The following is a 14801-nucleotide window of genomic DNA, read 5'->3' as shown; positions in this document are numbered from 1 at the left end:
CCGTGTGAGTTCGCATATGAGTCTTTAAACTACATTTATATTTAGTTTTGAATTGACAAAACTTGCAAGTGAACGGTTTCACTTCACTGTGAGTTTTTATGTGTTTAACTAAGAGACTTTTCCGTTCAAAAGTATTTCTACATACATCACAAATATACCCATTTTTGTCATTACGCAAACTATCTTCACTATTGTAATTATTTGAACAATAAGTTTTACTTTGTGAAGTTTTCGTAGCATTCTTCAAATCTTTAGAGGCATTTTCAATATGACGCTGACTGTCCCAAGAACTAACACTTGGTCGCATTGTCGCCAGTGATTCACTTTGTATTGGTACACCTCCTTCGGGCTTTTTGAAAATATCATATAATATGACCACACAATCAGCTGTTAATCTATTCATGTCAGTTATATTGTTGGTATCTAATAATAATAATTGGTCATTTAATTTGACATTGTTAATTTTAAATAGTGGTTTACTCTTCTGGACTGTATCGGCGTCTTCAGCTTGCACTTTGTTTCCGTTACTCGTCGCAAGTCTCGCGGACAGAGGAGCGACTGAAACAAAATACTTACATAGTTTTTATTTTTGATTATTTTAAAAGAGCTTGTATATCTCCAGTCAGAACAGTTTATTAGTCTTCTGTTTTAAAACGATCAGGTTGATTGGATGGGAGGCTCTGTGTTAAGGCAAAATAAAATTATTGTAATTAATTTTACTATCATATTTTAATCATTTTAAACTAAAAACTAAAATCGTACATTAAGAGTGTAAACAACTTTAATAAATAAAAATGTACATATCTTCAAATTATGAAGTTCTAGAAAAGTAACCTATGGCTAGTTATAAAAAATAAAATTGTTAACAGTTTGTGATTTATACTGGACCCTCGCCCTAAGCGAGAAGCTAGACTTCCATTACTAACATCAACGGAAATTCCTATTTAATATTAACCCACAAAAAAATGAATGCCAGGTTGTATCAGTGCCATGCAGTAAAATCAATTATAGTTTACAATGAAATACTTACTTCACATGTAAAGAAAGTGATATATAGTTGCTTAAAATGCGACGACGACGACGCCTTAATCACTAGGCTATCACTGCTTCACTAAACTAAATTGGCAAGTCTAAATTTAGTGCTATCTTTTTCGGCAGGAAGCGTTATGAAAAGAATAACAATACATTTAGACCAACCATTTTAGTTTAGAGATTGTGTGCAACAGAATTAGCCACAATATTTATTACTTACTAGCTGTGCCCGCGACTTCGTTCGCGTGGAATAGTGACTTTTCGGGCAGCATATTTTGAATTACATATACCGTCGTTTACGCGAGGCGTGTAGTACCTACTCTTTACGTTAAAAATGTTCGCCGTGATTCTTTAAATTGACATAACTTTTTTATTTATGAACCGATTGACATGAAAATTTCATGTCAATCGGTTCATAGATAAAAAAGTTATGTCAATTTAAAGAATTAATAAACACTAAATGTTAAGTGAAGCTTACTACAATATATTAGTGAAAACCGTATCTAAATCGAATAAGCCGTTTCTGATATTAGCGTGCACAAACACACAGACAAACAGACAAAAAAAAATTAATTACAATTTCGGGCTCGGCATCGATATAATAACAAACCCTGCTACTTTTTTTTATATATTTCCATTGTACAGACACCACTTTTCTACAATTTTATTATATGTATAGATAATAATACAACATGACAATGCTTCAGCAAACAGTTCAACAAGAGTGTATCTCCTGAGCATGCGCCGGCGGCGGAGTGCCGCGTGCAGCTCACGAACATGACGGAGGATTTGTATCAGTGTGAATTCTCCTGTGCCTATCCAGACTAGACTTACGTGCACATTTGTAATCGCATAGCTCGCAAGCAAAAGGTTTTTCACCCGTGTGAGTTCTCATGTGGCTCACTAACTGACTAGGTCGTGCAAATTTATAATCACATAACCTACAAATGTAAGGTTTTTCAACCTTGTGAGTTCTCATGTGTTGCACTAAGCTAATATTATGTGAACATTTGTAATCGCATAGCTCGCAAGTAAAAGGTTTGTCACCAGTGTGAGTTCTCATGTGGCTCACTAACTGACTAGTTCGTGCAAATTTATAATCACATAACCTACAAATGTAAGGTTTTTCACCCGTGTGAATTCTCATGTGTCGTACTAGATTACTACAGTGTGTAAATTTGTAATCGCATAGCTCGCAAGTAAAAGGTTTGTCACCAGTGTGAGTTCTCATGTGGCTCACTAACTGACTACTTCGTGCAAATTTATGATCACATAACTTACAAATGTACGGTTTTTCACCCGTGTGTATTCTCATGTGTTCCACTAGATTTGTAGAATCCGCACATTTATATTTGCATAATGTACAATTAAAAGGTTTTTCACACGTGTGAGTTCTCACGTGGCGCACTAAATGACTTTTCTCTGCACATTTATATTCACATAACTTACAAATGTAAGGTTTTTCACCCGTGTGAGTTCTCATGTGTCGCACTAGATGACTACTTTGTGTAGATTTGTAGTCGCATAACTCGCAAGTAAAAGGTTTTTCACCCGTGTGAGTTGTCATGTGTTGCACTAATCTATTATTATGTGAGCATTTGTAATCACATAGCTCGCAAGTAAAAGGTTTGTCACCAGTGTGAGTTCTCATGTGTCTCACTAACTGACTAGTTCGTGCAAATTTATAATCACATAACTTACAAATGTAAGGTTTTTCACCCGTGTGAGTTCTCATGTGTTGCACTAAATTTCTAGAATCCGCACATTTATATTTGCATAATGCGCAATTAAAAGGTTTTTCACCCGTGTGAGTTCGCATATGATTATTTAAACTAAATTTATATTTAGTTTTGAATTGGCAAAACTTGCAAGTGAACGGTTTCACTTCACTGTGAGTCTTTATGTGTTTAACTAAGAGACTTTTCCATTTAAACGTATTTCTGCATACATCACAAATATACCCATTTTTGACATTAAGCAAACTATCATCACTATTGTAATTATTTGAACAATAAGTTTTACTTTGTGAAGTTTTCGTAACATTAAGCTCAGTAACTTTCAGTTTAATAGTAACTGGTCGAATGTCTCCTATCGTATGTCTAGTGGCTTCATTCCAAGTAACTGCCTGACAGTTAAAATCTTTAGAGGCATTTTCAATATGACACTGACTGTTCCAAGAACTAATACTTGGTGGCATTGTCGCCAGTGATTCACTTTTTATTGGTACACCTCCCTCGGGCTTTTTGAAAATATCATATAATATGACCACACAATCAGCTGTTAATCTATTCATGTCAGTTATATTGTTGGTATCTAATAATAATAATTGGTCGTTTAATTTGACATTGTTAATTTTAAATAGTTGTTTACTCTTCTGGACTGTATCGGCGTCTTCAGCTTGCACTTTGTTTCCGTTATTCGTCGCAAGTCTCGCGGACAGAGGAGCGACTGAAACAAAAAACATAGTTCTTATTTTTGATTATTGTGAAAGAGCTTGTATATCTTCAGTGGAACAGTTAATTAAAGTCTTCTGTTTTAAAACGATCAGGTTGATTGGATGGGAGGCTCTCCGTTGAGGCAAAATAAAATTATTGTAATTAATTTTACTATCATATTTTAATCATTTTAAACTAAAAACTAAAATCGTACATTAAGAGTTACAGTAAACTTCAATAAATATAAATGTACATATCTTCAAATTATTAAGTTCTAGAAAAGTAACCTAAGGCTAGTTATAAAAAATAATATTGTTAACAGTTTGTGTGATTTAGACTGGACCCTCGCCCTAAGTAAGAAGCTAGAATCCCATTACTAACTTCTTCGAAAATATAATATACTTGACTGCATTCGAGGCGTAAAGAACTTGAAGCTATGCTCTTATTTGATCTGTGTCATAATAAATATGTTTTTCACCTCTCTAGCTCAAACAGGGCGCCTTTGCTGCCTAAAACCAGTGAGCAACATTGAGTTTTGCTCACTGGTTTTGTGAAACTTAAAACCAGTGAGAAAAAATACTTTTTCTCACTGGTGTGAGAAAAAGTATTTTCTTTCATGATGATGATGTTGATTTTATCCCCTTCAGGAAAGGCAAAAGTCGTAGACCATGCAGCCTGGTAAGTCGTAGATGAATTATTCTTATTTTGTGTATTTTTTTTTAGAATGCATTGGATTGGCATTTATTCAATTCATCGTCACAAGAAACGTTCGGAAATGTTGTATATAATATTGAATATCCCATACATTTTATTTCGACAATTTTTTTAACTCTCTATTTTATTATTTGAAATATTTGCTTTTTGTTAAAATGTGTTTTAGACTTTATAATTCTGTAACATAACATGAAACGTAAAAGAAAATTAATATTGATTTATTATTAATATATTTTATTTTATGATTGACACAATTCCGAACGCAGATTAAAAAGGAATAAAACATGGCGGAAAAACAAAAGAAAAATTGTCTATGAGGTCTTAAGCTTAATAAAAACATACCTATCTAATTTCTTTGTAGATAATTGTTATAAAAGTTTTAAAAATAAGAAAATGAGTTATTCTAGTGATAATTTAAAACCATCAGTTATTAAAGGAATCAGTGTCTAACGCTGAATTAAACTTTGTTCCGGAAAAGTGGCGTGAAAAATACTTGAAAGCCTTTGAATTATTTAACGATTGGAAATTTGTTAAAAGTGTGAAGATCTACTCAGAAACTGGTTTTATCATATAAACATGTAATATACATGAATATAAAAATATCTTAGTGTTTCAATAAATAATTATTTTCTTAGATCTTGTGTTTTCGCTATCGAGGTGAAAAGTTGTATGTATCACACGATAGCAAAATTTTTGTTTCTTGTGCCTTTAAACCCCTCGCTACACTCAGGATTCTAACTTGGAATCACTCGCTACGCTCGTGATTCTATTATAGAATCCTTCGCCCGCTCGGGGTTCAAACTAGGCACTCGCAGCAAAAATGAATTTTGCTATCTTGTTGAACAAATAACTATTGTATTCCCTTAACTCGTAAACTCTGTTAAAAAATTCAACTTTGAAGTCATGTGCGCAGTAAACAAACTCATAAACTTTTTGCTACTCTAAAATGTCGTACAAATTCTGGTGAGCGCTCGCCACCATGGAGAATGACGCAGTCATATAATGATTGCTTTGGCAATATTGATATCTTTTCGACTCGTGTGGGAACTTACAAGAAGTTGGTCATGGATTATCTTAAAAAAAAAACACAAAACCTGTGAATAATTAGAAAAATATTTAATTTGAGTACATATTAGTAATTTGTAATTAACGTAGTAGGTAGCAGGTAAGTTTTATTTCTACTCTATTTAATTTTATTTTATTTCATTATTATATTAATTGTAATACATTTAGACCAGCCATATCAGTTTAGAGATTGTGTGCAACAGAATTAGCCACAATATTTATTACTCATAATAATACAACATGACAGTGCTTCAGCAAACAGTTCAACAAGAGTGTATCTCCTGAGCATGCGCCGGCGGCGGAGTGCCGCGTGCGGCTCACGAACATGACGGAGGATTTGTATCAGTGTGAGTTATTTTATGCCTCGCCAGATTAGACTTACGTGCACATTTGTAATGGCATAACTCGCAAGTAAAAGGTTTTTCACCCGTGTGAGTTCTCATGTGTTGCACTAAACTACTATTTTGTGCACATTTGTAGTCGCATAACTCGCAAGTAAAAGGTTTTTCACCCGTGTGAGTACTCATGTGTCTCACTAAATGACTTGATTGTGCATAATCACATAACTTACAAACGTAAGGTTTTTCACCCGTGTGAGTTCTCATGTGGCTCACTAACTGACTAGTTCGTGCAAATTTATAATCACAAAACTTACAAATGTAAGGTTTTTCACCAGTGTGAGTTCTCATGTGTCTCACTAAATGACTAGTTCGTGCAAATTTATAATCACATAACTTACAAACGTAAGGTTTTTCACCCGTGTGAGTTCTCATGTGGCTCACTAAATTACTATTTTGTGCACATTTGTAGTCGCATAACTCGCAAGTAAAAGGTTTTTCACCCGTGTGAGTTAATTTGTGCCTCGCCAGATTATACTTAAGTGCACATTTATAATCACAAAACTTACAAATGTAAGGTTTTTCACGATTGTGAGTTCTCATGTGTCTCACTAAATGACTAGTTCGTGCAAATTTATAATCACATAACTTACAAACGTAAGGTTTTTCACCCGTGTGAGTTCTCATGTGTTGCACTAAATTACTATTTTGTGCACATTTGTAGTCGCATAACTCGCAAGTAAAAGGTTTTTCACCCGTGTGAGTTATTTTGTGCCTCACCAGATTATACTTAAGTGCACATTTGTAATCGCAAAACTCGCAAGTAAAAGGTTTTTCACCCGTGTGAGTTCTCATGTGGCTCACTAACTGACTAGGTCGTACAAATTTATAATCACAAAACTTACAAATGTAAGGTTTTTCACCCGTGTGAGTTCTCATGTGTTGCACTAGTTTACTACTGTGTGTACATTTGTAGTCGCATAACGCGCAAGTAAATAGTTTGTCGCCCGTGTGAGTTTGCATATGTTTCTTTAAACTAAATTTATGTATGGCTTTGAATTGGCAAAACTCGCAAGTGAACGGTTTCACTTCACTGTGAGTCTTTATGTGTTTAACTAAGAGACTTTTCCGTTTAAACTTATGTCTACATACATCACAAATATACCCATTCTTTTCAGTAAGCAAACTATCTTCACTGTTGTAATTATTTGAACAATAAGTTTTACTTTGTGAAGTTTTCGTAGCATTAAGCTCAGTAACTTTCAGTTTGTTAGTAACTGGTTGAATGTCTCCTATCGTATGTCTAGTGGCTTCATTCCAAGTAACTGCCTGACAGTTAAAATCTTTAGAGGCTTTTTCAATATGACGCTGACTGTCCCAAGAACTAATACTTGGTCGCATTGTCGCCAGTGATTCACCTTGTATTGGTACACCTACTTCGGGCTTTCTGAAAATATCATATAATATGACCACACAATCAGTCAATCTATTAATGTCAGTTATATTGTTGGTATTGAATAGTTGGTTGTTTAATCCGACATTGTTAATTTTAAATAGTGGTTCACTCTTCTGGACTGTATCGGCGTCTTCAGCTTGCACTTTGTTTCCGTTACTCGTCGCAAGTCTCGCGGACAGAGGAGCGACTGAAACAAAATATTTGTTTCTTAGCTTATAAAAATTTTCGTTGAGCGGAACTTGGAAAGTCCAACTCCCATATAGATGGATATTAATTTCCCATTTTTAAGCGTAATGTGCCGGCTCATACATGATGCTGTGACTGCGGCAATAACTATGTAGGAGACATCTGTCATTCAGATAAAAGTAATTTTGACATCTATGACGAATAGCACTCAGGACAGTTTAAATGCTAACTTACTTTAATATATTTTAGAGTTGTGTTCGCAGAACTTGCAACTTACAAAAACAACAACAGTTGCTTGCAACAGTTTTACTTTAACGTGAGTTTTATATTGTTTAACTACAAGCCTTTTTTTAATATTCATTGTCCCTAGACACACACATTCACCTGATAACTGAAATCCTCAGAGGCGAAATATCAGTTGCAAGTACTTGTTTGTATTGGCTTTCTCGGTTAGGGAAACTTTTATATGTTTCAGAATAACTTCGCGCCTTTATAACTGTGCTGAAATTATGGATATAAGTTTTACATACAAAATACTCATTCTACTGTTTTTTTTTTTTGGCGAAGAAACTACCGAGAAGGTTAGCTCGGTGAATTATTACGAATATCGTTTGATCATTCGTCAAAATGCTGACAACGATTTGCTGCGGTGTCGTCGATCGCTTCAGCAGTATTGAGTCGACATGTACGTCAAAATAGAAACGGAGCGCTTAACTTTCATTAGGTTGAACCAAGCCGAACTGCCACTGAAGAGTGCAACCCATGCACCAAAATACATGGCCAATAAAGAATCATTCAAATACTTAATTTTTTTTAACCACCGACCCAAACAGCTGTCTGTCTAAAGTCTGTGGCATTGTAGCTCCTAAACTAATAAACTGATTTTGATTTAGTTTTTTTTTGTTTGAAAGGTGGCTTGATCGAATCGAGAGTATTCTTAGCTATAATCCAAGAAAATCGGTTCAACCGTTTGAAAGTTATCAGCTCTTTTCTAGTTACTGTAACCTTCACTTGTTGGAGGAGTTACTAATTTTTAATTTACACTTGTATTTATATTTATTATCCTAGTGAAAAATTTAACTTAAAATCCAAAATCCGCTCATTTATTGCCTATAAGGTGGAACAAAGTTATTCGGGTCGGCTAGTAAATAATAAGCTATATAAATGAGTGAAATGGTCACTGACCTGCAGTTTGAGGTGAGTGTGCAGACGGGCTGTGTGCAGACGAGCTCGAGGCCTGGCTCAGAGGAATGGCCTGCCTGTAAGATATATTGGAATGTATCTACAGTGTACTGGGGAGGTCCTCGCTAGCATGCAGCTGTGCTGTACAGAGCAGGTACTCATAGAGTAGGAAAATTGAATTACGATATTGTACAAGTGTACACTCTGAAATATGTTGTATTGTGAAATAGTAATGGTAGGTATACTGACTTGTTCTCAGTGAAGTGTGGAGAGTGTGAGGAGCTCACGGCTGTATGAGGCTTGCATACTTGAGACGTGCTACAGTCAGCATAACCGTCACTGTTCTGCTGAAAACAAAACAAAGGCGTTACATTTCTGTCCTTTGAGTGTGAGCGGAGCACTGAACACATTATCACATGAACACAAATTGACGCAAGTGTTCCATAGTGAAGACTCACCTGGTCATGCATGTGCATATGTTGCATGTACGCATGTTCACTAACAAACTCCTCAGAACATAAAGCACATTGGAAGGCAGCACTTTCGCACTTTAACAGATCCGGTATTTCAGACACTTGTTCTGCAAATACTGGGTTCTCCAGAGCTTTGCAAATAACATCATCCAGCAGCTTTGTTTCCAACATTATGCTATTGTCAGAGAAGCACTCCTCGTTACATGCATCCAACTCATCATTGACACTGTCTGCAGTATTGTCATCTTCCTCTGCCACTTCCATGTCTTCATCAACCGGCGAGTCATAACTTTCTTCATTCTCTCTTTTGATTGGCTCTGATTCTGTCTGTTTGTCTGAGGAGTCCAGTATGTATAAGTCACAGTGGTCAGGTCCTAGAGTTTTCATCACAAAATTACTCATTAGTTGGTTCTTTGTGCGGTTTATCCCTTTGATATGTCGCCGTGTTATCTGTTGGGAAATAAGTTTATGTTTGAATGATTACATCATTGTTAACATTATAATGAAAAGCAAATATTACAGCTAAGGTGCAAACTATTAAGTTTATATTAAGTAGTGCTTTAAGTACTCACTAATTCATGTTTTTCAACTAAGTCCATCATCAGTGCACGGGCTCTCAAGCTCTTGTCTCTGAATCTACTAAAGTTTATTAGTCTCTGAGCACATTGTACGCAAAGTGTTCGTTTCAGGTTTCCTTGATCATACAACTGAAACAAAATACTATTATAATTAAAATATACAAACATTCCTGAAATAATACAATTACTATGGATCATAAATCAACAACTTACTGGATATCCGGTTAACCGCTCATATGCTTCTTCCAATTTGTGTTTACTCATTGGATACAGCTTGCTGTCAGTGTCTAGGCATATCACGCAAACCTGGAAACATATTTAACAGTTTACAATTATTTCTACTTTTGATTCACAATATATAACATTAGGTACATTATAAAGAAGTAACTACCTGCACTGTTGAAGGAACAGCACCAGTAGCAATCTGCCTTAAGCCACTTTCTGTTTCATAAATTTCATCATCAAGAAAATGCTGGGAGCAGACCACAGCAGAGTCTGGTAGCTGACTGTCTTGTTTGCCGAGGGCTCTGAGCCAAGCAGCGCGCAGACACACATCACTGGGGAGACTGGAAATTACCATTTATGTTATACTAGCAGTAGCCAGCCTTGTGAACCTTCCTCAACTAATGTTTAACCAAATTAAACCAGCATTTAGAATGCTGGTTTAACCTTCTTAACTTTTAAGGACTTTTGATATTGTAGGAGGAAACCATATCATAAGTATAACTTTAAATTTAAGCTTTGCAAATGAGAACTTTTATTCTTTTTTCTTTTATTAATTTTTGGTACTACGTAGGTAGATAAATAATTGAAAAAAACTAAAAAGCGCTCGCCATGGTCGTTTCAAGAGCAAGCTATTGCAATCAACATTTTAGGGCAAGAAAACTCAAGAGCAAAATATGTGATGTGTCACCACCAAATAGTTTTGGAAATTTTGTAGTTTCTTACATGGTTTATTTACTCACGAACTTGCCTCAAATACTGGCTTAAACAGAGATGTTTCAAGAGTCATTACTCATTACTATCAAAATTAACACCCAATATAATATTATACTATATTCATTGTAGTAATGCACAGGGCTGCAATTGCTTGTATACTAAGGAATATTATTGTAAATTGGACAATTAAAAAGAGCAACCGCCGAGTTTCTTGCTGGTTCTACTCGGTAGGAATGGCATTCCGAACCAGTGGTTAACTATTTTGACGATTCAAAAGCACTTGTAAAAGTTTATTTGAATAAAAATCTATTCTATTCTATTAAGACAAAGCGGATAATGGAGAGATATATCTGGCTTAGCTTTAGATCTAGCACAACAAGTAGTAGATTATTAGATGTAATACGTTTGTATGGAGACACGCGTAAGTATCACCTTAACTACGGCTACAGCTAGGATGTGAGAGTAAACTCAAATATTGAATAAACTCACGCGTGAAAACTGATCCCCTTCGCCTCAGATGTGGACACATTGGTGGGAGTATTTGTGCAGAATGGCACACAACAACGCATTTTCAATGATTTGTAGTTTCTCCAACCTTTGCACTGACCAATGAAAGTGGCTAACAAACTACGATTTACATTTCACATTACGCTATTCACCAGAAAATTACTCCGCAATCGCGAATTAAACAATAGTATTGGAAAAAAACAAGGAAAAATTCTTTAATTTCTCGGTTAAAATTTATTTCCACATTTTTTGAAAACATTTCTTAGTTCTTAGTGTCAAAAAAATTTTTTTTAATGATCAAAGAGTATGTAAACACTACGTTATTAGTGATTTTACGGCTCTGGGTTCCTCTTTGCTCTTTGAGCTCTGTCAAAATTGAATAAGGTACTTTATTCTTTATTCTTTCTTTATTCTTTCTTTATTTGCATTCATGTCTTCATCATAAAAAATATTATTACAACATGAAGCCCCGTCAGGGCGCTGCAAAGTATAACATTGGTGATTAAAACAATTACAATTCTATTGTTAACAATTATGAAAATTATGAAATGTAAATAACAATTTTGAGTTAATTTAATGGTATGTAATTAATTAAAAAATACAATGTCACAAAAAAAAATACAATAATTAAAAAATACAATAATTAAAAAATACAATGTCACGTATAAATAAATGTTCTTATCCATTGCTCAGAATACATCTATCGTAACAATATTCATTGGAGTACATAATTTATCGTGGAATTGAGGTCATATGCGTAAAAGTAGGTGCAGTTAGTTAACTTATTCAAAGACCATCATGTTCAATGGTTCAAAGGGTCAAAGTGGGTCAAAATTTATGCGTTTTTAAAAATTGGTTCTACGGCTCTTGGTTCTAGCCCTTTTGACAAATATGTAGATCAGTCACTGCCAGAGACATGCTACCTAAACAAGATTGTGCACTGAGACACCAAAAACGAGCCTATTGAGATAGCGCTAAATTGGATTGTGTCCCTTTCTATTAGGGTGACAACACGATTTGATAATGTAAGACATTTGACGGATTATACGAGAATAGGAGAGGATGAATCATCATGATAACCCATCGCCGCTCACTACTGAGCACGGGTCTCTTCTCAGAATGATAAAGGTTTAGGCCATAGTCTGCCGCGCTGTAGTTATAAAAGTAGAGAAATTCAATTTTTTTTTGTTCTGCGAAAAAGTACCAGTCATGTTAAGTATGGGTACCTATAATATAGGTAAGTAAAATTATTTTGTATAATCTGGTGCATGTGTTTAGGTCCTAAACAGTTTTAGGAAGTTCGTAAGCAAGGCATACTTTTGGGAAAATTGATGGTACAGCGTTTCTTTTTAAAAAAAATTCAGTGCACACGAAGCCGTAGCAAAATCTTCCGCTTTAAAATGCATTCCGCAAACTGCCGAATATTTGGTGATATTTCCTGGAACGACAGCGATCCTTTTTTGCCTTAAGTCTTCATTTTTGAGAAATCTATCGATAAACAGAAAAAAACACTTCCATTAAACAATCAAATTATGGTTACCTTACTACTTCTGTATAGTATAGTACAGAATGTTCGCCATATTGTTTTGCTTGACACCCAGTGTTGTCATCCTATTAATTAAAAAAAATATTTATAATACTTTTTAAACTAAATGATATTTTAATGACATTATAAAATAAAGATAACAGTATGAAAATTACTGCGAAAACAAAAGAAAGTAATCTTGTTGTTTGAAATTAAATAAACAATGAATAAGAACTTTGTGAGCTACATCATAATTCGTACCATAGAAAATATTTTTTTATGCTTGCAATCCATTAGACAGTGACACACTCCAATTTATAGACCTCTCGCTCGGCTCGTTTTTCCGCTTAGCATAATTGTATTAGAAATTGGACTTTATGCTAATGCAATAGAATTCATTTTTGCAGGGAATTAAAGCTGAAGTGCACAATCATGTTTAGGTAGCACGTCTCTGGTCACTGCACTACCACAGAGCAGTACGTTATTGACTAACACAGATTGATAATTGATTAAGTTGACAACACCACAGGTACTGTGGGAATGGGTAACTTTAGAAACTTGTCAAACACTGATCGCCGGCCGACGATGAACTGATCATTATGTATGAAATAATGTTATCATTACCTATCAAAAAACTAATCATTTGCAAAAAATAGTTTTAAATAGGATAATAAGCACTATTCGCTATTCTATACATTCCGCAAAAGAAATAAAAACATTCGTTAAATATTATGTAATGATGATGCCATCTTACTTCTGGATTTTCCTGTGCATTTGTATAGTCCACCATCTTCTCTTTCTTTGTATTCTCTTTTCTTCCTTCGGTAATGATAAAATATATTCATAAAATAAAAATTGATACTTATTCATTAAACCTTGAGCGGCGTCAACGTCAATCTTGAAACGAGGACATTTTAACGCCAACCGTTAACCGTTAGTGTAGCCACTCAGTTCAACGTGTTGTTTAACGGCAGAAGCTATGACGTTGTATAAAGCATTGTTGGGCATGTAGCCGCATCTCAGAAATAGGATCAAGGGGCAATAATGGATTCAAAAAACTTTTAAGTTTTCCATGCTTTTTTTAAATAAAAAAAATTGTCATGGTAAGTCATGACTAATACTCTCCTTTCCCCTCTAATTAAAACATGACAAATTATTTATTATCATTCACAAATTATCATACATTAGATTATTTATTAATTGCAAAATTGTATGTAGTTACCTACAATAGGTCTTAAAATGATAAACGTCCAATTACAATCTGCCCACGCAATTTATCAGTAATACATTTTAATAGGTAGCTATACTTAGTTATTTAAATACAAGGAAAACTATATAACAAGTAAATTTATGTAAAGAATACAGACTTGAAATTGTCTTATTTACGTGTCAATATTAACATTTAAAGAAAAATACTTAAAAATAAGTTTAAAATTAAATAAAGTTTCAATATCAAATCGTAATGTGTCGTTCGAGGTCATCTATTGCACATTTTTTTTCTTGCAACCATTATTTAGGGTTCCGTACCTCAAAAGGAAAAACGGAACCCCTATAGGATCACTTTGTTGTCTGTCTGTCTGTCCATATACCATAAAAATTGTTATGCTAGCTGTTTTGGAGATCCTATCAAACACTTAATTTATTTAAGATCCTCAATCCTCTTTTTCCCACATTATTATGCAGTTTTGAAAAGGTAAAGTTCAGGTGACAAACTTTGCAACTCCTAACGTGGACATACATACATACATATTAGACACAAAAAAGAAAAATAAAACCGACTTCAAAAACCACAAGCACTAAAAAGTCAAAATAATTTTTGTTTCTACACGTGTAATGTATGTATGAAGTCGAGCGAGCATAGTAAAAGAAACTAGAAATCAAAGTGTGAAGCTCGCCCGACTTCATACATACACTACACGTGTAGAAACAAAAAATATTTTTTACTTTTTAGTGCTTGTAGTTTTTGAAGTCGGTTTTATTTTTCTTTTGAAAATTTATTATTTCACAATTTTTAGTGGCCCCACTGTACTACAATATGCGATGCACAGTCAAAACCTAACTTACTGTTTACTAAGCTATTACACTCAGTGGCGGCCTTAGGGGGTGAAGGGGGTCTCCAAAGATATTCATCAGATCTTCATAAAAATATGGGACCAACTCTAAAATATACCCTTTCAAACAAAAAACAAAATCGAAATCAGTCCAGGCGTCTTTGAGTAATCGGGGAACATACATATTAAAAAAAAAAAAAGATTCCGATGAATTGAGAACCTCCTCCTTTATAGGGTTCCGTAGCCGAATGGCAAAAAACGGAACCCATATAGATTCGTCATGTCTGTCTGTCCGTCCTTATGTCACAGCCACTTTTCTC

The 14801-nt window shown here is 34.5% G+C and overlaps 1 protein-coding gene across 1 annotated transcript; it reads right to left on the bottom strand.

The window, feature by feature from the left end:
• Window positions 1-1629: 1629 nt before the first annotated feature.
• On the bottom strand, window positions 1630-11152 carry LOC123879610 (zinc finger protein 808-like). The gene is made up of 9 exons (XM_045927402.1): window positions 10888-11152; window positions 9851-10025; window positions 9673-9765; window positions 9454-9588; window positions 8867-9331; window positions 8658-8755; window positions 8412-8485; window positions 5608-7227; window positions 1630-2769 (listed from the first exon to the last, which is right to left on the bottom strand). Exons 1-9 carry the CDS (start codon window positions 10965-10967, stop codon window positions 1802-1804), a joined length of 3708 nt encoding a protein of 1235 aa, XP_045783358.1. The 5' UTR covers window positions 10968-11152; the 3' UTR covers window positions 1630-1801.
• Window positions 11153-14801: the final 3649 nt, after the last annotated feature.

Source organism: Maniola jurtina, chromosome 28 (assembly GCF_905333055.1).
Source record: "Maniola jurtina chromosome 28, ilManJurt1.1, whole genome shotgun sequence".
Taxonomy (NCBI): Eukaryota; Metazoa; Arthropoda; class Insecta; order Lepidoptera; family Nymphalidae; genus Maniola; species Maniola jurtina.
This window is presented reverse-complemented; position numbering and strand designations above follow the sequence as displayed.

Coding starts and splice junctions, on each gene's coding strand:
- LOC123879610 (XM_045927402.1), bottom strand. CDS start 10,967: ATGCGTTGTTGTGTGCCATTCTGCACAAATACTCCCACCAATGTGTCC. Junction 9,766..9,850: donor CTGTTCCTTCAACAGTGCAG/GTAGTTACTTCT, acceptor ATATGTTTCCAG/GTTTGCGTGATATGCCTAGA. Junction 9,589..9,672: donor AGCGGTTAACCGGATATCCA/GTAAGTTGTTGA, acceptor ATTTTGTTTCAG/TTGTATGATCAAGGAAACCT.